At 45.2% G+C, this 26,612-nt stretch overlaps 1 protein-coding gene across 1 annotated transcript; it reads left to right on the top strand.

The window, feature by feature from the left end:
* The first annotated feature begins 1,143 nt into the window (after positions 1-1,143).
* LOC115416100 (proteoglycan 4-like) lies at positions 1,144-26,101 on the top strand. The gene is made up of 15 exons (XM_030129809.1): positions 1,144-1,275; positions 2,586-2,996; positions 7,907-8,165; positions 10,262-10,407; positions 10,482-10,720; positions 10,893-11,065; positions 11,195-11,218; positions 15,857-17,746; positions 18,365-18,411; positions 19,349-19,394; positions 19,709-19,783; positions 20,055-20,222; positions 20,979-21,122; positions 21,250-21,339; positions 25,697-26,101. The coding sequence occupies exons 2-15, from the start codon at positions 2,919-2,921 to the stop codon at positions 25,822-25,824; spliced, it is 3,507 nt and encodes a 1,168-aa protein (XP_029985669.1). The 5' UTR covers positions 1,144-1,275; positions 2,586-2,918; the 3' UTR covers positions 25,825-26,101.
* The last annotated feature ends 511 nt before the right edge of the window (positions 26,102-26,612 follow it).

Genomic DNA, 26,612 nt, shown 5'->3' with positions numbered 1-26,612 from the left:
TAGATAAATTCTGTTGCAATTTTTTTTGTATATGTCATATGAAAAAATGCTGCATTTGTATTGTAAAATGTTATGTTCTAAATAAAATTAATTTAAAAAAGAGAAACAAAAATAATCAATGAATATAAAATTTAAAAATATATCTTATATATAACACCCTGACAATTTATAAAGAATTCTTTGAAATAGACTGAACTCTCTGATGTATTTATTTATTTATTTTTGTTAGACATGCTTTTTGAATACTATTATTTGACTATTCTGCTTCGTGTCTTTAAATCTATGCTTTTTTTTCTAATTTATTTGTTCAAATGCTTTTCTTTTGGACATTTTGATGTTTGTTACAAAATTTATATGTCTTGGGTACCTAAATATTTTCAATTAAAAAAAAAAATAATAATAATAATAATAATAGATGAATAAATAACACTGAAAAGAGTTTATATGAAACAAATCACCACTTTAATAACAATCAACTACAAAATAGTTTGTTTGTATTTGTTTATTTATGTACTTTTGCATTAATACACATGAATCAGTGTGGATTTAAGAACCTAACTGTACATATAAACATAAATGATACAAGAATATTGAATACATGCAGCAGGTCTGGAAAACAACATGTAGCTGCAGATACATGTATAAACATAGAAGCCTAAACCCAGTAGTTGCAAAAATACTTCTACGTATGCAAATTCTAAACTTTTTTTATTTTATTGCTCCATTTAATTTTTAAGGCTTAAATTTTTTGAAGTTGTATATAATATAATATAATATAATATAATATAATATAATATAATATAATATTTATAATATTTATTATATTGTATTATTTAATGTTATATTACTACTAGTATTTGTAATAGTAGTATATCCAGTGTACTTCTATATGTCATTGTATAATTGAATTGAACTTAAACCTCAAAATTCCTCATTCCATCTGATAATAGATTTAAAGGTAGAGTGAGGTACATGTAACATTAGGGAGAGAGAGGGGGGGGGGGGGGCGGAGCCAGGTCAGAGCAAACACAGACTGACAAGTTTAGAGGATTAAAAAGAAGAGATCGAAGAGGAGAGGAGACATGAGTGGAGGGGGAGAAGAGGAGAGAACGAAGAGAGAGGAGCACGGAGAGGAGTAAAGAAGGAGAAGAAGAAGGAGAAGGAGAACAAGGAGGAGAAGGAGGAGAAGAAGAAAGGAGAAGAAGAAGCAGAAGAAGAAGCAGGAGCAGAGCAGCAGTGGTCTGGCTCATCAGTTTGTCAGGAACAGACACTGAGGTAAGAACTGGATGAACTGAAGAAGCAGGACTGAACCAAGACCAGCACAGACCACCAGGGTCTGGAGGATCCACCTGGACCTCAGAGGGTCTGTAAGGGTTAAAGGTGGATGTTTGGGTGTTTAAGGGGTAAAGGTGGACGTTTGGAGGTTTAAGGGTTAAAGGTGGACGTTTGGAGGTTTACGGGTTAAAGGTGGACGTTTGGGTGTTTAAGGGTTAAAGGTGGACGTTTGGGTGTTTAAGGGTTAAAGGTGGACGTTTGGGTGTTTAAGGGTTAAAGGTGGACGTTTGGGTGTTTAAGGGGTAAAGGTGGACGTTTGGGTGTTTAAGGGTTAAAGGTGGACGTTTGGGTGTTTAAGGGTTAAAGGTGGACGTTTGGGTGTTAAGGGTTAAAGGTGGAGGTGTGGGTGTTTAAGGGTTAAAGGTGGACGTTTGGGTGTTTAAGGGTTAAAGGTGGACGTTTGGGTGTTTAAGGGTTAAAGGTGGACGTTTGGGTGTTTAAGGGTTAAAGGTGGACGTTTGGGTGTTTAAGGGTTAAAGGTGGACGTTTGGGTGTTTAAGGGGTAAAGGTGGACGTTTGGGTCTTTAAGGGTTAAAGGTGGACGTTTGGGTGTTTAAGGGTTAAAGGTGGACGTTTGGGTGTTTAAGGGTTAAAGGTGGAGGTCTGGGTGTTTAAGGGTTAAAGGTGGACGTTTGGGTGTTTAAGGGTTAAAGGTGGACGTTTGGGTGTTTAAGGGTTAAAGGTGGACGTTTGGGTGTTTAAGGGTTAAAGGTGGACGTTTGGGTGTTTAAGGGTTAAAGGTGGACGTTTGGGTGTTTAAGGGTTAAAGGTGGACGTTTGGGTGTTTAAGGGGTAAAGGTGGACGTTTGGGTTTACGGGTTAAAGGTGGACGTTTGGGTGTTTAAGGGTTAAAGGTGGACGTTTGGGTCTTTAAGGGTTAAAGGTGGACGTTTGGGTGTTTAAGGGTTAAAGTTTTGGTCTTTTAAGGGTTAATGCGTCTGTCTTTTCTGCTCCTGGTCTCAGTTTAATATCATGTTTCATTCGGCTCCGAAACAAAACAAACAAACAAACAAATCTTCATAACTGACATTATTTCTCTGGGGGCGGAGTCTGTGTCGGTGTCTCGCCGTCCTCCTGTTTCTGGACCTGAGGACCCACAGATGAAACCGTCACCATCATATGTGGTCCTGTACCTGACCCGAACCGCTTTCATACACAGTCCTGAATCTGACCCGGACCACTTTCATATGCGGTCCTAAATCTGTGGGCGGAGCTTTATTCATATGCGTCTTATGTGTGATTTGCTGTAGGTTGTAGGTGGGCGGGGCCTCTTCACCAGTGCTGATTGGGAACCTCTCAGTCACAATGTTGTTACCGTGACAACCGGCTGAAGACCTCCTACAATGTGGGAGGTGACGTCCAAATGCAGGTGAGCACTGCCCCGCCCCCTGACCTCATGATGGACATGTTTCTCCCCTGGTACCGGCCCCAGCCCCTGCCCTGGCCCCTGCCTCTTCCTCCTCCTCCTCCCGCCGCCGGTCCGCTCTCAGCCCGTTGGTGCATTCGACGTCTGCCGGTCTCTGCTGAGCTCGGAGGCGGGGCCTGGCTGGGAGTTCTACGCCTGTCAGCCGCCGCCCGTCAACATGAAGGAGCTGATGCAGATCCGAGTCGACCCCCCCGGCATCACCTGCGGAAACCCCCCCGAACGCTTCTGCACACTGGTGAGTGAGTGGAGGTGGGCGGGGTTTATTATGACTTAGTGGATGTGGGCGGGTTTATTATGGCTGGTAGTGGATGTGGGCAGGGTTTATTATGAGTGCTAGCAGATGTGGGCGGGGTTTATTATGACTGTTAGTGGGTGTGGGCGGGGTTTATTATGACTTAGTGGATGTGGGCGGGGTTTATTATGACTTAGTGGATGTGGGCGGGTTTATTATGGCTGGTAGTGGATGTGGGCGGGGTTTATTATGAGTGCTAGCAGATGTGGGCGGGGTTTATTATGACTGTTAGTGGGTGTGGGCAGGGTTTATTATGACTTAGTGGATGTGGGCGGGGTTTATTATGACTTAGTGGATGTGGGCGGGTTTATTATGGCTGGTAGTGGATGTGGGCGGGGTTTATTATGAGTGCTAGCAGATGTGGGCGGGGTTTATTATGACTGTTAGTGGGTGTGGGCGGGGTTTATTATGACTTAGTGGATGTGGGCGGGGTTTATTATGACTTAGTGGATGTGGGTGGGGTTTATTATGACAGTGTCAGTGGTGAGGCCAAACCCACCGCCACACAGTGCTGCTGCCGCTGTGACCTTTGACCCCCGTCTGCGCTCCAAATGTCAGCTCAGTCTGATATATTCATGTCAGTCTGATATTAATGTTATTATATATTTATTTAAATTCATCTAATGAATGAATTCAAATGTGACTGAAGACTTTACTAAAATAAAAATACATTTATGACATTTTCATCTAAATGTGAAGTTTCTCAGATTTAAACTTAATTATTATTATAATTGTTTTTTTAATATGTAGTTAAATGTTAAGTAGGTCCAGAGTGACTTACATATTCATATGTATTTATTGCATATTGATTACATTTATGTGTATTCCAGTCAACTTGACTGTGTAAACATAAACAACATCAAATATTCAGAATGAAATCAGCTGATCAGTGTTTACAACAATGTGACCTTAATTAATAAGAAATAAACGTTAAGTCTCAAATACTGATAGATTTAATCCAAATTAATAAATATGTCACAAACATTGCAGTAAATGAGTACTTGAAGTAAATAAATGAATAAATAAATAAAATATGCAACAAAATGAAGAAAACCAGCCAAAATGACCAATAAAATTAAATAAAATGAAGAAGAAAAAAAAAGGACAGATGGGACTGAAGAAGTCAGTTTTTCTTGTTTTCTCTGTTTTTTAAATAATAACCTTTGAACTGACTCTGAGCTTTAATGAACATTTACATGATTAGTGAATTAAATATAGATGATACATAATTTACACTGAACAAATAAAAAATACAGACTATGATATTCGAATAAATGGAGATAAATCACTTAGTAATGGTGAAACAGAGAGAAGTCACTGTGAAAACAGTTTAATAATGAGTTTTTCTTTGACATCATGTTATTAATTGTCTGTTTTCTGAAGTCAAGCCTCAGTTCAGGTTTTTAGTTGATCTGCTCTAAATTCCAGGTTGATCTGTTTTGGTTTAAAGTGTCCAACAGATGTGATGACACGCTCACATCCACATGAGTCCACCTGTCAATCACTCTCCCTCCTGACCTTTACCTGACCGTGACCCCTGGGGGTTTTCCAGCGGCCGTCGGCGGTCCGGGGCCTCGTGTTGAACACCACCTGCCGCCGCCGCCGCTCTAATTGTTCCAGTGGGAACCTGAATAATTCATACACGGAACCCAGCAAAAAGGGAAACGTTAATAATTAATAATCACAGTTTATGAACAATCAAATATAACCAAAAGACAGAAACAAGGAGGCCGTTACCATGACGACCCCAGACTGTTTACATCTGTCCGTCACACAGCTATTGACTGACAGCTGATACAACCAATTATTTGTTGAAAAAAAAAAAACTCCAAAAGATGGAAATAAGAGTTTGAACCAATAGACGACGTTTACCTCTGAAGTGGGCGGGGTTTATTATGACCCTGTTAGTGGAAGTGGACGCTGTGTGTGTGTGTGTGTGTGTGTGTGTAATCAGCTGTGTTTACGTTCCTCTGAACACAGATCAGTTCAATCTGTGACAGTTGGCAGCAGAGGATCATCTGAACAGATTAACTGTTAGTGTTAATCCAACACACACATATGTCAGCGGGACACACACACACACACACATGTCAGCGGGACACACACACACACACACACACACATATGTCAGTGGGACACACACACACACACATACACACACACATATATGTCAGCGGGACACACACACACACACACACACATATGTCAGCGGGACACACACACACACACACACACACACATATGTCAGCGGGACACACACACACACACACACACATATGTCAGCGGGACACACACACACACACACACACATGTCAGCGGGACACACACACACACACACACACATATGTCAGTGGGACACACACACACACACACACATATGTCAGCGGGACACACACACACACACACACATATGTCAGCGGGACACACACACACACACACACACATATGTCAGCGGGACACACACACACACACACACACACACATATGTCAGTGGGACACAAACACACATATATGTCAGTGGGACACACACACACACATATGTCAGCGGGACACACACACACACACACATATATGTCAGTGGGACACACACACACACACACACATATGTCAGTGGGACACACACACACATATATGTCAGTGGGACACACACACACACACACACATATGTCAGCGGGACACACACACACACATGTCAGTGGGACACACACACACACATATATCAGCGGGACACACACACATATATGTCAGTGGGACACACACACACACACACACACACATGTCAGCGGGACACACACACACACATATGTCAGTGGGACACACACACACATATATGTCAGTGGGACACACACACACATATGTCAGCGGGACACACACACACACATATATGTCAGTGGGACACACACACACATATGTCAGCGACACACACACACACATATATGTCAGTGGGACACACACACACACATATGTCAGTGGGAGACACACACACATATATGTCAGTGGGACACACACACACATATGTCAGCGGGACACACACACACACATATGTCAGCGGGACACACACACACACACACATATGTCAGTGGGACACACACACACATATATGTCAGTGGGACACACACACACACATATGTCAGCGGGACACACACACACATATATGTCAGTGGGACACACACACACACACATATGTCAGCGGGACACACACACACACATATATGTCAGTGGGTCACACACACACACACACATATGTCAGTGGGACACACACACACGTATATGTCAGTGGGACACACACACACACACACACACATATGTCAGCGGGACACACACACACACACATATGTCAGCGGGACACACACACACACACACACACATATATGTCAGTGGGACACACACACACACACACACACACACATATGTCAGCGGGACACACACACACACACACACACATATGTCAGTGGGACACACACACCCATATATGTCAGTGGGACACACACACACACATATGTCAGCGGGACACACACACACACATATATGTCAGTGGGACACACACACACACATATGTCAGCGGGACACACACACACACACACATATATGTCAGTGGGACACACACACACATATGTCAGTGGGACACACACACACATATATGTCAGTGGGACACACACACACACACACACATATATGTCAGTGGGACACACACACACACACACACACACACATAGACACACACACACACATGTCAGTGACACACACACACACACACACACACACACACATGTCAGTGGGACACACACACACACATACACACACACACACATATATGTCAGTGGGACACACACACACACACATATATGTCAGTGGGACACACACACACACACACACAGGTGGATGTTCGTCCTCCTGCATCACAGGGTTAATGATCTGCGGTTGCCATGGTTACAGTCGTCTGTTTAACACTAATGCTCACATGACCCAGAGTCCCACCCACCCCTGATCCACCTGAACGTCCCAGGTCCACCAGAACTCAGATTCAATTAGGACACAGACCGTGGAGTGGGCGGAGTTACACCATTCAACTGTTGAAAGGAGTCTGATTGGACTAAGTGTCCATCCAATGAAAATAAACTACATGACTATCTGTCCAATGAGCACAGGAGGGAGGAGGGACATTTAGACATTTTACCAAACAACAAAACCTTAGGCTTTAAAGTAACTTCATCTGTCTGTCTGTCTGTCTGTCTGTCTGTATCTGTCTGTGTCTGTCTGTCTGTATCTGTCTGTCTGTCTGCATCTGTCTGTATCTGTCTGTCTGTATCTGTCTGTCTGTCTGTATCTGTCTGTGTCTGTCTGTCTGTATCTGTCTGTCTGTCTGTATCTGTCTGTATCTGTCTGTCTGTATCTGTCTGTCTGTCTGTATCTGTCTGTATCTGTCTGTCTGTATCTGTCTGTCTGTCTGTATCTGTCTGTGTCTGTCTGTCTGTATCTGTCTGTCTGTCTGTATCTGTCTGTATCTGTCTGTCTGTATCTGTCTGTCTGTCTGTATCTGTCTGTCTGTCTGTATCTGTCTGTATCTGTCTGTCTGTATCTGTCTGTCTGTCTGTATCTGTCTGTATCTGTCTGTCTGTCTGTATCTGTCTGTGTCTGTCTGTCTGTATCTGTCTGTATCTGTCTGTCTGTATCTGTCTGTCTGTCTGTATCTGTCTGTATCTGTCTGTCTGTCTGTATCTGTCTGTGTCTGTCTGTCTGTATCTGTCTGTCTGTCTGTATCTGTCTGTATCTGTCTGTCTGTATCTGTCTGTCTGTCTGTATCTGTCTGTCTGTCTGTATCTGTCTGTATCTTTCTGTCTGTCTGTCTGCAGGAGAACCCCTACCTGTGCAGTGATGAATGCGACGCCTCCAGTCCAGACCTGTCTCACCCTCCTCAGCTGATGGGCGACAGGGAAAGGGGCGGGCTCATCACCTACTGGCAGACAGTCACATGGTCCAGGTACCCTGAGCCCCTATTGGCCAACATCACGCTGTCGTGGAACAAGAGTCTGGAGGTGGTCGATGACATCATCGTCACCTTCGAGTACGGTCGACCAACCAGCATGGTGTTAGAGAAGTCCATGGACAAAGGTGATTGGTGGATGTGGGGATGTGGGCGGGGCAAACACAGCCATTTTCAGTGTTTATCTGCACCTGTCTGTCATTTTATACAGTTTATAGAGTTGTTTCAAACTGTAGAAACCATGGAACTACAAGATGATTTACTTTGGTTTAGATGAACTGACCAGATTTAGGCCAACAGTTCCTCATGTTTAGTGTTGGTTTAAGTTTTAGGTTTTCCACTCCTTCTTCCTAGTCCTTCTTCCCAGTCCCTCCTAGTCCTTCTTCCCAGTCCTTCTTCCCAGACCTTCTTCCCAGACCTTCTTCCTAGTCCTTCCCAGTCCTTCTTCCTAGTCCTTCTTCCTAGTCCTTCCCAGTCCTTCTTCCTAGTCCTTCTTCCTAGTCCTTCCCAGTCCTTCTTCCTAGTCCTTCTTCCTAGTCCTTCTTCCTAGTCCTTCTTCCCAGACCTTCTTCCCAGTCCTTCCTAGTCCTTCTTCCCAGTCCTTCCCAGTCCTTCTTCCCAGTCCTTCCTAGTCCTTCTTCCCAGACCTTCTTCCCAGTCCTTCTTCCTAGTCCTTCTTCCCAGTCCTTCCCAGTCCTTCTTCCCAGACCTTCTTCCCAGTCCTTCTTCCTAGTCCTTCTTCCCAGTCCTTCCTAGTCCTTCTTCCCAGACCTTCTTCCCAGTCCTTCCTAGTCCTTCTTCCCAGTCCTTCCCAGTCCTTCTTCCCAGTCCTTCCCAGTCCTTCTTCCTAGTCCTTCTTCCCAATCCTACCTAGTCCTTCTTCCCAGACCTTCTTCCCAGTCCTTCTTCCTAGTCCTTCTTCCCAGTCCTTCCCAGTCCTTCTTCCCAGACCTTCTTCCCAGTCCTTCTTCCTAGTCCTTCTTCCCAGTCCTTCCTAGTCCTTCTTCCCAGACCTTCTTCCCAGTCCTTCTTCCTAGTCCTTCTTCCCAGTCCTTCTTCCTAGTCCTTCTTCCCAGTCCTTCCTAGTCCTTCTTCCCAGTCCTTCTTCCTAGTCCTTCCTAGTCCTTCTTCCCAGTCCTTCTTCCTAGTCCTTCTTCCCAGTCCTTCCTAGTCCTTCTTCCCAGTCCTTCTTCCCAGTCCTTCTTCCTAGTCCTTCTTCCCAGTCCTTCCTCCCAGTCCTTCTTCCTAGTCCTTCTTCCCAGTCCTTCTTCCTAGTCCTTCCCAGTCCTTCTTCCTAGTCCTTCTTCCCAGTCCTTCCCAGTCCTTCTTCCTAGTCCTTCTTCCCAGTCCTTCCTAGTCCTTCTTCCCAGTCCTTCCCAGTCCTTCTTCCTAGTCCTTCTTCCCAGTCCTTCTTCCCAGTCCTTCTTCCTAGTCCTTCTTCCCAGTCCTTCCCAGTCCTTCTTCCTAGTCCTTCTTCCCAGTCCTTCTTCCTAGTCCTTCTTCCCAGTCCTTCCCAGTCCTTCTTCCCAGACCTTCTTCCCAGTCCTTCTTCCTAGTCCTTCTTCCCAGTCCTTCCTAGTCCTTCTTCCCAGACCTTCTTCCCAGTCCTTCCTAGTCCTTCTTCCCAGTCCTTCTTCCTAGTCCTTCTTCCCAATCCTTCCTAGTCCTTCTTCCCAGACCTTCTTCCCAGTCCTTCTTCCTAGTCCTTCTTCCTAGTCCTTCTTCCCAGTCCTTCTTCCTAGTCCTTCCCAGTCCTTCTTCCTAGTCCTTCTTCCCAGTCCTTCCCAGTTCTTCTTCCTAGTCCTTCTTCCCAGTCCTTCTTCCTAGTCCTTCTTCCCAGTCCTTCCTAGTCCTTCTTCCCAGTCCTTCCCAGTCCTTCTTCCTAGTCCTTCTTCCCAGTCCTTCTTCCTAGTCCTTCCCAGTCCTTCTTCCCAGTCCTTCTTCCTAGTCCTTCTTCCCAGTCCTTCTTCCTAGTCCTTCTTCCCAGTCCTTCCCAGTCCTTCTTCCTAGTCCTTCTTCCCAGTCCTTCCCAGTCCTTCTTCCCAGTCCTTCTTCCCAGTCCTTCTTCCCAGTCCTTCCTAGTCCTTCTTCCCAGTCCTTCCTAGTCCTTCTTCCCAGTCCTTCCCAGTCCTTCTTCCCAGTCCTTCTTCCTAGTCCTTCTTCCTAGTCCCAGTCCTTCTGTTTATGCTGGTCCCAGTCAGCTGATCAGCTGGTTCTTCTACAGGTGTCACCTGGATGCCCTATCAGTACTACGCTGACGACTGCATGGAGGTCTTCGGCATGATGCCCAAACGAGTCTCGGAGCTGGCGCCAAGCAACTTGACCCGGGTCATCTGCACTGAGCAGTACTCCCGCTGGGTCGGGGCCAAGGTGGGTTCCGGTCCGGCTAACATCCTTAAGGCGTTAACCCCATGTGACCCGCTGACGGCCGCTTTGTCCGACAGGAGGAGAAGGCGGTGGTGTTTGAGGTGCGCGCTCGCTTCGGAGTGTTGGCGGGACCGAAGCTGATCAACATGGACGCTCTGTACACCCGCATGGAGACCATGAAGGGCCTGAGGGACTTCTTCACCTTCACCAACCTACGCCTGCGACTGCTCCGCCCAGCACTGGGCGGGACCTACGTCCAGACGGACAACCTGCTCAAATACTTCTACGCCATCTCCAACATCGACGTCCCTGCCAGGTAACAAATACACCGCCGTTCAGGGTCAGAGGTCGGATCCAAACCACAGGTTAAGGGACACGTGGTCCAGACCAGGTCCTGATGGGACACATGGTCCAGACCTGGTCCTGATGGGCCACGTGGTCCAGCCCAGGTCCTGATGTTAGCTGTGGCGCCTGTGTGTTGTGTCCAGGTGTAAGTGTAACCTCCATGCGGCCCAGTGTCTGCTTCGGGACGCCACGCTCATGTGCGACTGCGACCACAACACGGACGGACAGGACTGCCAACGCTGCCGACCCGGGTTCAAATCCCGCACCTGGAGACCCGGGTCGTACCTGACCCTGCCCAAAGGCACCGCCAACACCTGTACGTTCACTACCGTTAGCAACACAAGTCTACTGAAAAAGAAAGAATATATATTTAATATGATATCTACAGAAAACTGATCTCATATATATGTATAAATGTAGACTCACACTGACATGTGTTTTTAAGGTGAAGCATCAGAAACAGCAGCCAGTAAGTACTGACCACCTGTCTGTCTGTCTGTCTGTCTGCTCACCTGTCTGTCTGTCTGTCTGCTCACCTGTCTGTCTGTCTGTCTGTCTGTCTGTCTGCTCACCCGTCTGTCTGTCTGTCTGCTCACCTGTCTGTCTGTCTGTCTGCTCACCCGTCTGTCTGTCTGTCTGCTCACCTGTCTGTCTGTCTGTCTGCTCACCCGTCTGTCTGTCTGTCTGCTCACCTGTCTGTCTGTCTGTCTGCTCACCTGTCTGTCTGTCTGTCTGCTCACCTGTCTGTCTGTCTGTCTGCTCACCTGTCTGTCTGTCTGCTCACCTGTCTGTCTCTCTGTCTGTCTGTCTGCTCACCTGTCTGTCTGTCTGTCTGTCTGCTCACCTGTCTGTCTGTCTGCTCACCTGTCTGTCTCTCTGTCTGTCTGTCTGTCTGCTCACCTGTCTGTCTGTCTGTCTGCTCACCTGTCTGTCTGTCTGTCTGCTCACCTGTCTGTCTGTCTGCTCACCTGTCTGTCTGTCTGCTCACCTGTCTGTCTCTCTGTCTGTCTGTCTGCTCACCTGTCTGTCTGTCTGTCTGTCTGCTGACCTGTCTGGCTGTCTGCTCACCTGTCTGTCTCTCTGTCTGTCTGCTCACCCGTCTGTCTGTCTGTCTGCTCACCTGTCTGTCTGTCTGTCTGTCTGTCTGTCTGCTCACCCGTCTGTCCCTCTGTCTGTCTGTTTGCTCACCCGTCTGTCTGTCTGCTCACCCATCTGTCCCTCTGTCTGTCTGTCTGCTCACCCGTCTGTCTGTCTGTCTGTCTGTCTGCTCACCCGTCTGTCCCTCTGTCTGTCTGTCTGCTCACCCGTCTGTCTGTCTGTCTGTCTGCTCACCCGTCTGTCCCTCTGTCTGTCTGTTTGCTCACCCGTCTGTCTGTCTGTCTGCTCACCCGTCTGTCCCTCTGTCTGTCTGTCTGCTCACCCGTCTCTCTGTCTGCTCACCTGTCTGTCTGCTCACCTGTCTGTCTGCTCACCTGTCTGTCTGCTCACCCGTCTGTCCCTCTGTCTGTCTGTCTGCTCACCTGTCGTCCTCCTCTTTCACTTCCTTTACCCTGAACACACCCAGTAGATCTAGTCACATGGTGCAGTGTTGCATTATGGGATGTACAGAGAACTGAGTCTGAGCTGAAAGATGAAACATCTGAACCAACAGAACATTTCTATGGTTCAACTGTCCTCTGACCTCACCACAGACCCAAGGGCTGATGGGTAATGAGTAGCACAAGGGCTGATGGGTAATGAGTAGCACAAGGGCTGATGGGTAATGAGTAGTAACATTTAAACAACACATGGGCTCGACTGTACAGCCAGGGTGCATTATGGGAAAAGCCTTAATCTGTTCAAGTTAAACCACACACACACACACACACACACGCACACAGACACACACACAGACACATGCACACAGACACACAGACACACAGACACACACACATGCACACACAGACACATGCACACACACACACACACACACACACACAGACACACACAGACACACACGCACACACACAGACACACACGCACACACAGCTGACAGATGGTGTGGGTGTTAAATCTGTGTTAGTCTGCACTGACCTGTCAATCACTGAACTGACCTGAAGGAGTGACCAGGTGCAACAGGGACATTCCACAACAGAACCACAGTAGAACTATAGTAGAACCACAGTAGAACTATAGTAGAACCACAGTAGAACTATAGTAGAACTATAGTAGAACCACAGTAGAACTATAGTAGAACCACAGTAGAACTATAGTAGAACTATAGTAGAACCACAGTAGAACCACAGTAGAACCACAGTAGAACTATAGTAGAACCACAGTAGAACCACAGTAGAACTACAGTAGAACCACAGTAGAACTATAGTAGAACCACAGTAGAACCACAGTAGAACTATAGTAGAACCACAGTAGAACTATAGTAGAACCACAGTAGAACTATAGTAGAACTATAGTAGAACCACAGTAGAACCACAGTAGAACTATAGTAGAACCACAGTAGAACTATAGTAGAACCACAGTAGAACCACAGTAGAACTATAGCAGAACCACAGTAGAACTATAGTAGAACCACAGTAGAACTATAGTAGAACTATAGTAGAACCACAGTAGAACCACAGTAGAACTACAGTAGGACCACAGTAGAACCACAGTAGAACTATAGTAGAACCACAGTAGAACTATAGTAGAACCACAGTAGAACCACAGTAGAACTATAGTAGAACCACAGTAGAACCACAGTAGAACCATAGTAGAACTATAGTAGAACCACAGTAGAACCACAGTAGAACTATAGTAGAACTATAGTAGAACCACAGTAGAACCACAGTAGAACCATAGTAGAACTATAGTAGAACCACAGTAGAACCACAGTAGAACTATAGTAGAACTATAGTAGAACCACAATAGAACTAGAGTAGAACCACAGTAGAACCATAGTAGAACCATAGTAGAACTATATAGTGCCATTGGGTTTCATGGCAGTCCTATGAACCTTTGAGTTTAACCACAGTCTCTTCTTCTCTGACAGCGCCTGGTGACGCTAACTCAGCAGCATCTGATGGAGTGACTGGTACTACTGATACTACAACTGGTACTACTGATACTACAACTGGTACTACTGATACTACAGCTGGTACTACTGATACTACAGCTGGTACTACTGATACTACAGCTGGTACTACTGATACTACAACTGGTACTACTGATACTACAGCTGGTACTACTGATACTAAAACTGATACTACTGATACTACAACTAATACTACTGATACTACAACTGGTACTACTGATACTACAACTGATACTACTGATACTACAACTGATACTACAACTGATACTACTGATACTACAACTAATACTACTGATACTACAACTGGTACTACTGATACTACAACTGATACAACTGATACTACTGATACTACAACTGATACTACAACTAATACGGATAGCACAACTGCCACTGTAGTGGACAGTACTACATCTACTGACAACATGTTTACTTCTAACCCAACAGACAGTACTACTATAATGGACAGTACTATTTTAATGGACAGTACTACTTTGATGGACAGTACTACTATAATGGACAGTACTACTATAATGGACAGTACTACTTTGATGGACAGTACTACTTTGATGGATAGTACTATTTTAATGGACAGTACTACTTTGATGGACAGTACTACTATAATGGCCAGTACTACTTTGATGGACAGTACTACTTTGATGGATAGTACTATTTTAATGGACAGTACTACTATAATGGACAGTACTACTATAATGGCCAGTACTACTTTGATGGACAGTACTACTTTGATGGACAGTACTACTATAATGGACAGTACTATTTTAATGGACAGTACTACTATAATGGACAGTACTATTTTAATGGACAGTACTCCTTTGATGGACAGTACTACTATAATGGACAGTACTACTTTGATGGACAGTACTACTATAATGGACAGTACTACTATAATGGACAGTACTACTTTGATGGACAGTACTACTATAATGGACAGTACTATTTTAATGGACAGTACTACTATAATGGACAGTACTACTTTGATGGACAGTACTACTATAATGGACAATACTATTTTAATGGACAGTACTACTTTGATGGACAGTACCACTATAATGGACAGTACTACTATAATGGACAGTACTACTTTGATGGACAGTACTACTATAAGGGACAGTACTACTGTAATGGACAGTACTCCTTTGATGGACAGTACTACTATAATGGACAGTACTACTATAATGGACAGTACTACTTTGATGGACAGTACTACTATAATGGACAGTATTACTATAATGGACAGTACTACTGTAATGGACAGTACTACTTTGATGGACAGTACTACTATAAGGGACAGTACTACTGTAATGGACAGTACTACTATAATGGACAGTACTACTATAATGGACAGTACTACTATAATGGACAGTACTACTTTGATGGACAGTACTACTATAATGGACAGTATTACTATAATGGACAGTACTACTTTGATGGACAGTACTACATCCACTGACTACACATTTACTTTGGACACTACTGTCTCTACTACAGATACTATTTTCACATATACTTTGTCTTCTGATGCAGTTGAAACCAGTACAGGGAGCCCTTCTACTCTTACTGGTGATGGTAGTACTAGTATTTCTACTACCTCTGATACATGGAGGAGTACTACAGCTCAAACATTTACTACTTACTACACTACTACTGCATTTGACCCTCGTACAACGGCCGACTTTAGTTCCATGACGTTCTTTAAGAGCACCAGTCAAACTCCAGAAGCTGTTGTAGACTCTAGTACTACGACAGCCACCTGGGGTACTTCACTTTCTACTGTGGTTAGTAGTACTGTTAGCAGTACTGTTAGTAGTACTGTTAGTAGTACTGTTAGTAGTCCCAGTACAGCAGGACCCATAGGAGAACCAACTCTGTTCAGCCGTCCAGCACTGGAGACTGAAGGAGTCCCAGTCCCAGACAGTACCACCAGAAGTACCAGCATTAGTACCTCCAGTCCCACCAGTACCAACACCCCCCCCACCTCAGACTGCAGTACTGACCCACAGGTGTTTATTTCTGACCTAGCGACTCCGCCCTCTGACTTCACATCCTCATCAGACAACACAGGCTCCGCCCTCTCTGGAACTGGTACAAACTGGTACAAGATTACCGGTACCCCAACTGGAGCACCACCAGCAGCACCTGTTCCGAAACCCACCGGTGACGGGACTCCAAATGGAGATAGTCCACCTGCTGAGTCAGGCCCAACCAGCCAGGAAGGAGACCCCCCACCCCCCCCAGGACTGGATCCTAGTCCTCCTGATGTCCCCTCACAAACAGATGTTCCAATAGATGGCCCTCCACCTGATTTACCTCCTCCTGATGGTCCTCCTCCTGATGGCCCTTCACCTGATGATCCTCCTCCTGATGGTCCTCCTCCTGATGGCCCTTCACCTGATTCGCCTCCTCCTGATGGTCCTCCATCTGATTCACCTCCTCCTGATGGTCCTCCATCTGATTCACCTCCTCCTGATGGTCCTCCTCTTGATGGTCCTTCACCTGATGCCCCTCCTTCTAATTTACCTCCTCCTGATGGTCCTCCATCTGATTCACCTCCTCCTGATGGTCCTCCTCTTGATGGTCCTTCACCTGATGCCCCTCCTTCTAATTTACCTCCTCCTGATGGCCCTCCACCTGATTCGCCTCCGCCTGATGGCCCTCCACCTGATTTACCTCCTCCTGATGGTCCTCCTCCTGATGGCCCTTCACCTGATGGTCCTCCTCCTGATGGCCCTTCACCTGATTCGCCTCCTCCTGATGTTCCTCCATCTGATTCACCTCCTCCTGATGGTCCTCCATCTGATTCACCTCCTCCTAATAGTCCTCCTCCTGATTCACCTCCTGATGGTCCTCCTCCTGATTTACCTCCTCCTGACATTCCTCCTCCTGATAGTGCTTTTCCTGATGGTCCTCCTTCTGATTTACCTCCTCCTGATGGCCCTCCTCCTGATATTCTTCCTCCTGATGATGCATTTCCTGATGGTTCTCCTCCTGATGATCCTCCTCTTGACGTTCCTCCTCCTGATGGTGCTTTTCCTGATGGTCCTCCTTCTGATTTACCTCCTCCTGATGGCCCACCTCCTGATATTCTTCCTCCTGATGATGCATTTCCTGATGGTCCTCCTCCTGATGGTTCTCCTCTTGACGTTCCTCCTCCTGATGATGCATTTCCTGATGGTCCTCCTCCTGATGGTCCTCCTCTTGACGTTCCTCCTCCTGATGGTGCTTTTCCTGATGGTCCTCCTCCTGACGTTCCTCCTCCTGATGGTGCTCCAGACTTGCCAGTCACCAGAACTCCAGAAACTGCAGTAGAGTCGAATGTACCTCCTCCTGACATACCTCCTCCTGATCTTCCTTTTCCAGATATACCTCCTCCTGATGCACCTGAGGTTCCTGACATTGCTTTTTCACCTCCTGCTGCTCCTTCCCCACCTCCTGACGCCCCTCCTCCAGCTCCTGATGTCCCTCCTCTGGCTCCTGATACTCCTGTAGACACCTTGACACCTTCTTTGGAGGACATGGGAGGTAATGCTGGGATAGACACAAGCTCTGCCCCCACAGATGAAACTGGTGGTCTGGCCCCTGTGGACTTCACCTTCCCTTCTCCTGAGGGTCCAAATTCTTCTGAAGCCAGACCAAAATCTGAGACCGCCCCTGTTGGGAATGTAGATGATTCAGTTCAACCAGTTGATGATCCTGGATCAGATTCCGCTGGTCCGGGACTGGATTCCATTCCCACAGGAGCCAAGGAAAAAGCTCCTCCTGCACCAGATCCTGCAGTCCTTGGTTTGGATTCCACAGCAGGTTCTACACCGAAGGAAGGAACATCTGCTGGAGAAGATCCAGCTGGACCAGAGTCCGACAAGATGAGGACCACTACAGACGAGAAGACCGAAGGACCAAGAGAAGACAAAGGTACGAACAGAACCAGATTAGAAAGAAAGCCATGTTCAGACCACATGAGCTCAGCTGTAGGTACTGAGTCTAGACCAGCAGGTACTGAGTCTAGACCAGCAGGTACTGAGTCTAGACCAGCAGGTACTGAAGCCAGACGAGCAGGTACTGAGTCTAGACCAGCAGGTACTGAGGCCAGACCAGAAGGTACTGAGTCTAGACCAGCAGGTACTGAGTCTAGACCAGCAGGTACTGAGTCTAGACCAGTAGTTACTGAGTCTAGACCAGCAGGTACTGAGGCCAGACCAGCAGGTACTGAGGCCAGACCAGCAGGTACTGAGTCTAGACCAGCAGGTTCTGAGGCCAGACCAGCAGGTACTGAGTCTAGACCAGCAGGTACTGAGTCTAGACCAGCAGGTACTGAGTCTAAACACAGACATGTCAGTCAAACTGAGTTTAAATCTGAGAACAAGAGTTTAATTAAAACTGAGACCAAACCAATGAACTGAACAAGAAGAAGAAGAAGAAGAAGAAGAAGATCAGCAGGAAATATGGAAACACACAAACATGTTCTAATGTCAACTGTGTGTGTGTGTGTGTGTGTGTGTGTGTGTGTGTGTGTGTGTGTGTGTGTCACAGAAACAACAGAGGAAACGCAGAAGGAAACGAAAGAAGAAGCAAAAGAAGTGGAAAAAAAAGAGGAAAGAAAAGAGGAAAGAAAGGAGGAAACAAAAGAGGAAAGAAAAGAAGGAAAAGAGGAAAACAAGGAGGAAACAAAAGAAGGAAAAAAGGAAAGAAATGAGGAGAGAAAAGAAGGAAAAGAGGAAAGAAAGGAGGAAACTAAAGAGGAAAGAAAAGAAGGAAAAGAGGAAAGAAAGGAGGAAACAAAAGAGGAAAGAAAAGGACAAGAGGAAACCAAGGAGGAAACAAAAGAAGGAAAAAAGGAAAGAAATGAGGAAAGAAAAGAAGGAAGAGAGGAAAGAAAGGAGGAAACTAAAGAAGAAAGAAAAGAAGGAAAAGAGGAAAGAAAGGAGGAAACCAAAGAGGAAAGAAAAGAAGGAAAAGAGGAAAGAAAGGAGGAAACCAAAGAGGAAAGAAAAGAAGGAAAAGAGGAAAGAAAGGAGGAAACCAAAGAGGAAAGAAAAGAAGGAAAAGAGGAAAGAAAGGAGGAAACCAAAGAGGAAACAAAAGAAAGAAAAGAGGAAAGAAAGGAGGAAACAAAAGAGGAAACAAAAGGACAAGAGGAAACCAAGGAGGAAACAAAAGAAGGAAAAAAGGAAAGAAATGAGGAAAGAAAAGAAGGAAAAGAGGAAAGAAAGGAGGAAACTAAAGAGGAAAGAAAAGAAGGAAAAGAGGAAAGAAAGGAGGAAACAAAAGAGGAAAGAAAAGGACAAGAGGAAACCAAGGAGGAAACAAAAGAAGGAAAAAAGGAAAGAAATGAGGAAAGAAAAGAAGGAAGAGAGGAAAGAAAGGAGGAAACTAAAGAAGAAAGAAAAGAAGGAAAAGAGGAAAGAAAGGAGGAAACAAAAGAGGAAAGAAAAGAAGGAAAAGAGGAAAACTACAGAGAGAGGAAAAGAAGGAAAAGAGGAAAGAAAGGAGGAAACAAAAGAGGAAAGAAAAGAAGGAAAAGAGGAAGAGGAAAAAAACGAAAAAGGCTATGAGAGAAAAGGTACAAGATATTTGAGGAAGCAGCAGTAGTACTAGTAGTACTACTAATACTAGTAGTACTACTAATACTACTAATACTAGTAGTACTACTAGTACTAGTACTACTAGTACTAGTAGTAGTAGTACTAGTAGTGGTATTAATAGTATTGTTGGTACTTGTAGTTGTAGTATTCAACTGGGTAACTTTGGCTGAAGTAGCCTCAGTGGTATTCACAGTTGGTGTCGTCGTCGTAGTAACGCCTGTGATGAAGCAGTGCTGAGCTCTGATTGGTCAGCGGTGTTGCCATGGTTACAAGGCCTGTTTTCTGTCCAAAGTGACCCAGAAGCTTCTGATTCCAGGAGGTCCAAAGTTCAGCCAGCTGTCCAAAATCGCCTACGTCAACTTCCAGGGTAAGACCACCGCTAGCCAACCCCACTAATGGCCCCACCCCTTCCTCAGACTCCTCCCACGCTCATTCATCTCAGGTTGAAAACAAACCACCTGACCCTGCTGATGTGAGCTGTGACTGGTCCAACCCCCCCCTCCATCCATCAGTGTCACATGCCTCATTTGCCCGTCTTGTGGGCGGAGCTTATACAGTAACAGTTCAGTTGTGGGTGTGTCTTAGATATTTGACCCCGCCCACTCGTCACTGATCAGCTGTGGCTGTTGTTTTTTCAGACTGTGAGTGTAACGGACACTCCAACCGCTGCAGCTACATCGACTTCATCAACGTGGTCACATGTGTGAGCTGTAAACACAACACACGAGGACAGAGGTGCCAGTACTGTCGCCTGGGTTACTATAGAAACGCATCACTGCCCCTGGACGACGAGAACGTGTGTGTAGGTCAGTAACACAACAACACATGATGATGATGATGATGATGGTGGGTCTGTGGTTCTGTTACTGACGCTAATGCTAGTGGGTCTCCTGTCCTGTTGCTAATGCTAATGCCGGTGGGTCTCCTGTCCTGTTGTTAATGCTAATGCTAGTGGGTCTCCTGTCCTGTTGCTAATGCTAATGCCGGTGGGTCTCCTGTCCTGTTGTTAATGCTAATGCTAGTGGGTCTCTTGTCCTGTTGCTAATGCTAATGCCGGTGGGTCTCCTGTCCTGTTGTTAATGCTAATGCTAGTGGGTCTCCTGTCCTGTTGCTAATGCTAATGCCGGTGGGTCTCCTGTCCTGTTGCTAATGCTAATGCTAGTGGGTCTCCTGTCCTGTTGCTAATGCTAATGCTAGTGGTCTCCTGTCCTGTTGCTAATGCTAATGCTAGTGGTCTCCTGTCATGTTGCTAATACTAATGCTAGGGGTTGTCCTGTCCTGTTGCTAATGCTAATGCCGGTGGGTCTCCTGTCCTGTTGCTGCTGCTAATGCTAGTGGGTCTCCTGTCCTGTTGCTACTGCTAATACTAGTGGGTCTCCTGTCCTGTTGCTAATGCTAATGCTAGTGGTCTCCTGTCGTGTTGCTAATGCTAGGGGTTGTCCTGTCCTGTTGCTAATGCTAATGCTAGGGGTCTCCTGTCCTGTTGCTAATGCTAATGCTAGGGGTTGTCCTGTCCTGTTGCTAATGCTAAGGCTAATGCTAGCTGGTCTCCTGCCCTTCAGGGTGCCAGTGTGACCTTCAGGGCAGCTCGTCTCCTCACTGCTCAAACTCTGGTCTGTGTCAGTGTAAAGCCGGATCCACAGGGAGGCGCTGCGACACCTGTTTATCTGGATACACCTGGAGAGAGGGAGGAGCTGGATGCACAGGTGGGCGGGGCTTTATTCATGTGCTTCATGAACTGTACTCACGTCGCTCATTTGTTCCTTCGTCGTGTTCTTTTTCCAACCGAACTTCCGCTGATCAATAATCAATAATCCTGATCTGCTCCTGAAGCCAACGTCTGCGATGAGGAGCGTCTGCTCTGTCAGAACGGAGGAACCTGCCTGGACTACAGCAGCTGCATCTGCCCAGCTAACTACACAGGTGAGAGGGGGGGGGCCCAGGGGGTCTGGGCCCCCAGGGGGTCTGGGCATGGATGTGGGAGGGGTTTATCAGGTCACTGTGAGGCCATGTGGGTGGAGTTTACACTCAGTTTTCAACTCCACCCACTTGTTTCCATTAAACCAATAGAGGCTCTGCATGTGACATCAGCGCTAGCAGAAGTCACTGTGGCTCCGCCCACTGAGTGTCAGACAGAGGCAGATGAGCAGCGGCTTTGGTTTGAATACTGTGAAAACTTTAGACCAATCTAAAAATGGGGCAGAGCTGTTGTGTCATTGATCGCACAAACAGGTTTAAAAGCACTGGGAGCTGTCGTTTTAGCGTTGACCTAAAGCCACAGACAGAAGAAGCAGATGGATCGCTGACATTCAGAAAAAGAACTGGAATCCAGACTAACGGTCATGTATGCTGTGTTCTGGTGTAAACTCATCCCTTAAATTCCATCTGGTTTTGGCTAACGTTCCTTCTTAGTAAAGCTCTTCATGTTAGCATCTGTCATTTAGTTCTAGATTTCAGAACTGAATCGTTTGTGTGTTCAGTTGTGTGATTGTGAACCTTGTGCTCTACATGATTTGTAAACTAGCTTAAACTGAGGCTAACCTAGTTTTCCAGATCAGGGGCTCCTCTAGCACACAGCTGTTGGATCTGTGTTGGATCCAGTATTTGATGTGAACTCTCCTTAAATCTCCACAGTACCAGTAGATCATCCACTCACTTGGGTCAGTACTAAGGGTTCAACTCCAGTAAATCAGTAGTGAACTGGGAGCACTACTGCTGGGCCTTTACCGCCCAAATCACCGCCAACAAACTCCGTCTGCACTGACACAAAACCTCCAAAACAATAGTATGTTGAATGAAAGCACTCACCAGCTGGAATCCTCTAATGAACCAGGACCAGGATGGACACAACTCTGGGTCTGTTGGATGCTTTCAGCCTTTGCATTGGGGATTTTCCCGCATTGAACTCAGGTTCATGTAAATGTCAGGATAGGTGATTTCTGTCCCAGATCAGTGTTGGTAGAACAGCTGTTGTTTGGTAGCTTGGATGGACCCATGTCCAGTCCAGTTGTCTTTAATTCCATCTGATATTCCACAGTTTTCTGCTCTGGCTGTAGTTACTGCTATACTCCACCATGTTGAGCCACTTTGTTTTTGACACTCAGTCTGACTGAGAGGGGCGTGGCCTGGGGGGAGGTGACAGATGTGCATTCCCTCTGTACATGAGGGTCTTGATTACACACACATTTCAGAACAGTGGAACCAAAGCAGTGGGTGGAGCCACAGGCCTCATGATGTCATATGTGCACTGTGATTTTTCTACTTGAATCTAAGACAAAACCAGAAAGAAATAAGACTGTACATATGACCTCATACCTGAACATATGACCTCATACCTGAACATATGACCTCATACCTGTAACATATGACCTCATACCTGAACATATGACCTCATACCTGTAACATATGACCTCATACCTGTAACATATGACCTCACACCTGAACATATGACCTCATACCTGTAACATATGACCTCATACCTGTAACATATGACCTCACACCTGAACATATGACCTCAACCTGTAACATATGACCTCATACCTGTAACATACGACTTCATACCTGTAACATATGACCTCACACCTGAACATATGACCTCAAACCTGAACATACGACTTCATACCTGTAACATATGACCTCACACCTGAACATATGACCTCATACCTGAACGTATGACCTCAACCTGTAATATATGACCTCATAACTGTAACATATGACCTCATAACCTGAACATATGACCTCATACCTGTAACATATGACCTCATAACCTGAACATATGACCTCATACCTGTAACATATGACCTCATAACCTGAACATATGACCACATACCTGAACATATGACCTCATAACCTGAACATATGACCTCATACCTGTAACATATGACCTCATAACCTGAACATATGACCTCATACCTGAACATATGACCTCATAACCTGAACATATGACCTCATAACCTGAACATATGACCTCATACCTGTAACATATGACCTCATACTTGAACATATGACCTCATACCTGTAACATATGACCTCATACCTGTAACATATGACCTCATACCTGAACATATGACCTCATACCTGTAACATATGACCTCATACCTGTAACATATGACCTCATACCTGTAACATATGACTTCATACCTGTAACATATGACCTCACACCTGAACATATGACCTCATACCTGTAACATATGACCTCATACCTGTAACATATGACCTCATACCTGTAACATATGACCTCATACCTGAACATATGACCTCACACCTGAACATATGACCTCATACCTGTAACATATGACCTCATACCTGAACATATGACCTCATACCTGTAACATATGACCTCATACCTGTAACATATGACCTCATACCTGAACATATGACCTCATACCTGTAACATATGACCTCATAACCTGAACATATGACCTCATAACCTGAACATATGACCTCATACCTGTAACATATGACCTCATAACCTGAACATATGACCTCATACCTGAACATATGACCTCATAACCTGAACATATGACCTCATACCTGTAACATATGACCTCATAACCTGAACATATGACCTCATACCTGTAACATATGACCTCATACCTGTAACATATGACCTCATACCTGTAACATATGACCTCATACCTGTAACATATGACCTCACACCTGAACATATGACCTCATACCTGTAACATATGACCTCACACCTGAACATATGACCTCACACCTGAACATATGACCTCAACCTGTAATATATGACCTCATAACTGTAACATATGACCTGATACCTGTAACATATGACCTCATACCTGAACGTATGACCTCATACCTGAACATATGACCTCATACCTGAACATATGACCTCATACCTGTAACATATGACCTCATACCTGTAACATATGACCTCATACCTGAACATATGACCTCATACCTGTAACATATGACCTCATACCTGTAACATATGACCTCATACCTGTAACATATGACCTCACACCTGAACATATGACCTCATACCTGTAACATATGACCTCACACCTGAACATATGACCTCAAACCTGAACATACGACCTCATACCTGTAACATATGACCTCATACCTGTAACATATGACCTCACACCTGAACATATGACCTCATACCTGAACGTATGACCTCATACCTGAACATATGACCTCATACCTGTAACATATGACCTCATACCTGAACATATGACCTCATAACCTGAACATATGACCTCATACCTGTAACATATGACCTCATAACCTGAACATATGACCTCATACCTGAACATATGACCTCATAACCTGAACATATGACCTCATACCTGTAACATATGACCTCATAACCTGAACATATGACCTCATACCTGAACTTATGACCTCATACCTGAACATATGACCTCATACCTGTAACATATGACCTCATAACCTGAACATATGACCTCATACCTGTAACATATGACCTCATAACCTGAACATATGACCTCATACCTGTAACATATGACCTCATACCTGAACATATGACCTCATAACCTGAACATATGACCTCATACCTGAACATATGACCTCATACCTGAACATATGACCTCATAACCTGAACATATGACCTCATACCTGTAACATATGACCTCATAACCTGAAAATATGACCTCATACCTGTAACATATGACCTCATAACCTGAACATATGACCTCATACCTGTAACATATGACCTCATAACCTGAACATATGACCTCATAACCTGAACATATGACCTCATACCTGTAACATATGACCTCATAACCTGAACATATGACCTCATACCTGAACATATGACCTCATAACCTGAACATATGACCTCATACCTGTAACATATGACCTCATAACCTGAACATATGACCTCATACCTGAACATATGACCTCATACCTGTAACATATGACCTCATAACCTGAACATATGACCTCATACCTGAACATATGACCTCATACCTGAACATATGACCTCATACCTGTAACATATGACCTCATACCTGAACATATGACCTCATACTGGAACATATGACCTCATAACCTGAACATATGACCTCATACCTGAACATATGACCTCATACCTGTAACATAAGACCTCATACCTGAACATATGACCTCATACCTGTAACATATGACCTCATACCTGAACATATGACCTCATACCTGTAACATATGACCTCATACTGGAACATATGACCTCATAACCTGAACATATGACCTCATAACCTGAACATATGACCTCATACCTGAACATATGACCTCATGTGTGTCGTGTTTGCAGGTTCCAGGTGTGAGCAGACCGTCTGTCTGAAGAAAGGTGGATGCCTGGAGGACTCCAGCTCCTCTTCACCTTTGACCTCTGACCTCTACCTGCTGAGCCTCATACTACTTGCCTCCACCTTCCGCTGACTCCGCCCACCGGTTACTGGGTGTGACCTCGTACCCACCTACATCACATTGTTGAAGGGACAGAACAGGTGCAGGAGGCTCCGCCCATTCAGACTGCCAATCATCATCATCCTCAGACTTGTTGCTGTAACCATGGAGACGAACTGTGCTGTGAAAATATTTATGATTATGATTTGTTTTTTTTACCTGAGTCAACTTTAGGTGTTTGACTGTTTTATGTGTCAAAGGTCAAAGGTCAATGGATCAAAACCTGTTGAGAAATAAAGAATCACTGTTCCAGACGCTGTGGGAGGATCTGTTTAAAGCCCCGCCTCTGTTATTTACCACTGGTGCAAACTGACCCGCTGTTACCATGACAACGGTTTAGCATTTGTACTGCAGCGGCTCCAGGAACGAGAAATAAAAACAAAAACAACAGGAAGTGATTAGAAAAGATAATTAATGACAAAATGTTTAATCACAAATGAAACTGTATGAAAAAAGAACAATGTCCCCCATGTGACCAAGTCCACTACAGTCCAGTCCACTACAGTCCAGTCCACTACAGTCCTGTACAGTCCACTATAGGCCACTATAGTCCACTACAGTCCACTATAGTCCACTACAGTCCAGTACAGTCCACTATAGTCCACTACAGTCCAGTACAGTCCACTATAGTCCACTACAGTCCTGTACAGTCCACTATAGTCCACTACAGTCCACTACAGTCCATCACAGTCCAGTACAGTCCAGTACAGTCCACTACAGTCCAGTCCAGTCCACTACAGTCCAGTCCAGTACAGGTAAGG

The sequence above is a fragment of the Sphaeramia orbicularis genome, unplaced genomic scaffold (genome assembly GCF_902148855.1).
Source record: "Sphaeramia orbicularis unplaced genomic scaffold, fSphaOr1.1, whole genome shotgun sequence".
NCBI lineage: Eukaryota > Metazoa > Chordata > Actinopteri > Kurtiformes > Apogonidae > Sphaeramia > Sphaeramia orbicularis.
Note: the sequence above shows the minus strand (reverse complement) of the source record. Positions and strands in the feature narration are given on the sequence as shown.

Excerpts from the sequence above, each read along its gene's own strand:
- LOC115416100 (XM_030129809.1), top strand. The coding sequence starts at position 2,919 with ATGAAGGAGCTGATGCAGATCCGAGTCGACCCCCCCGGCATCACCTGC. Across the intron at positions 19,395-19,708 it reads AAAAGGCTATGAGAGAAAAG|TGACCCAGAAGCTTCTGATT; the intron begins GTACAAGATATT and ends TTCTGTCCAAAG. Across the intron at positions 19,784-20,054 it reads CGCCTACGTCAACTTCCAGG|ACTGTGAGTGTAACGGACAC; the intron begins GTAAGACCACCG and ends TTGTTTTTTCAG.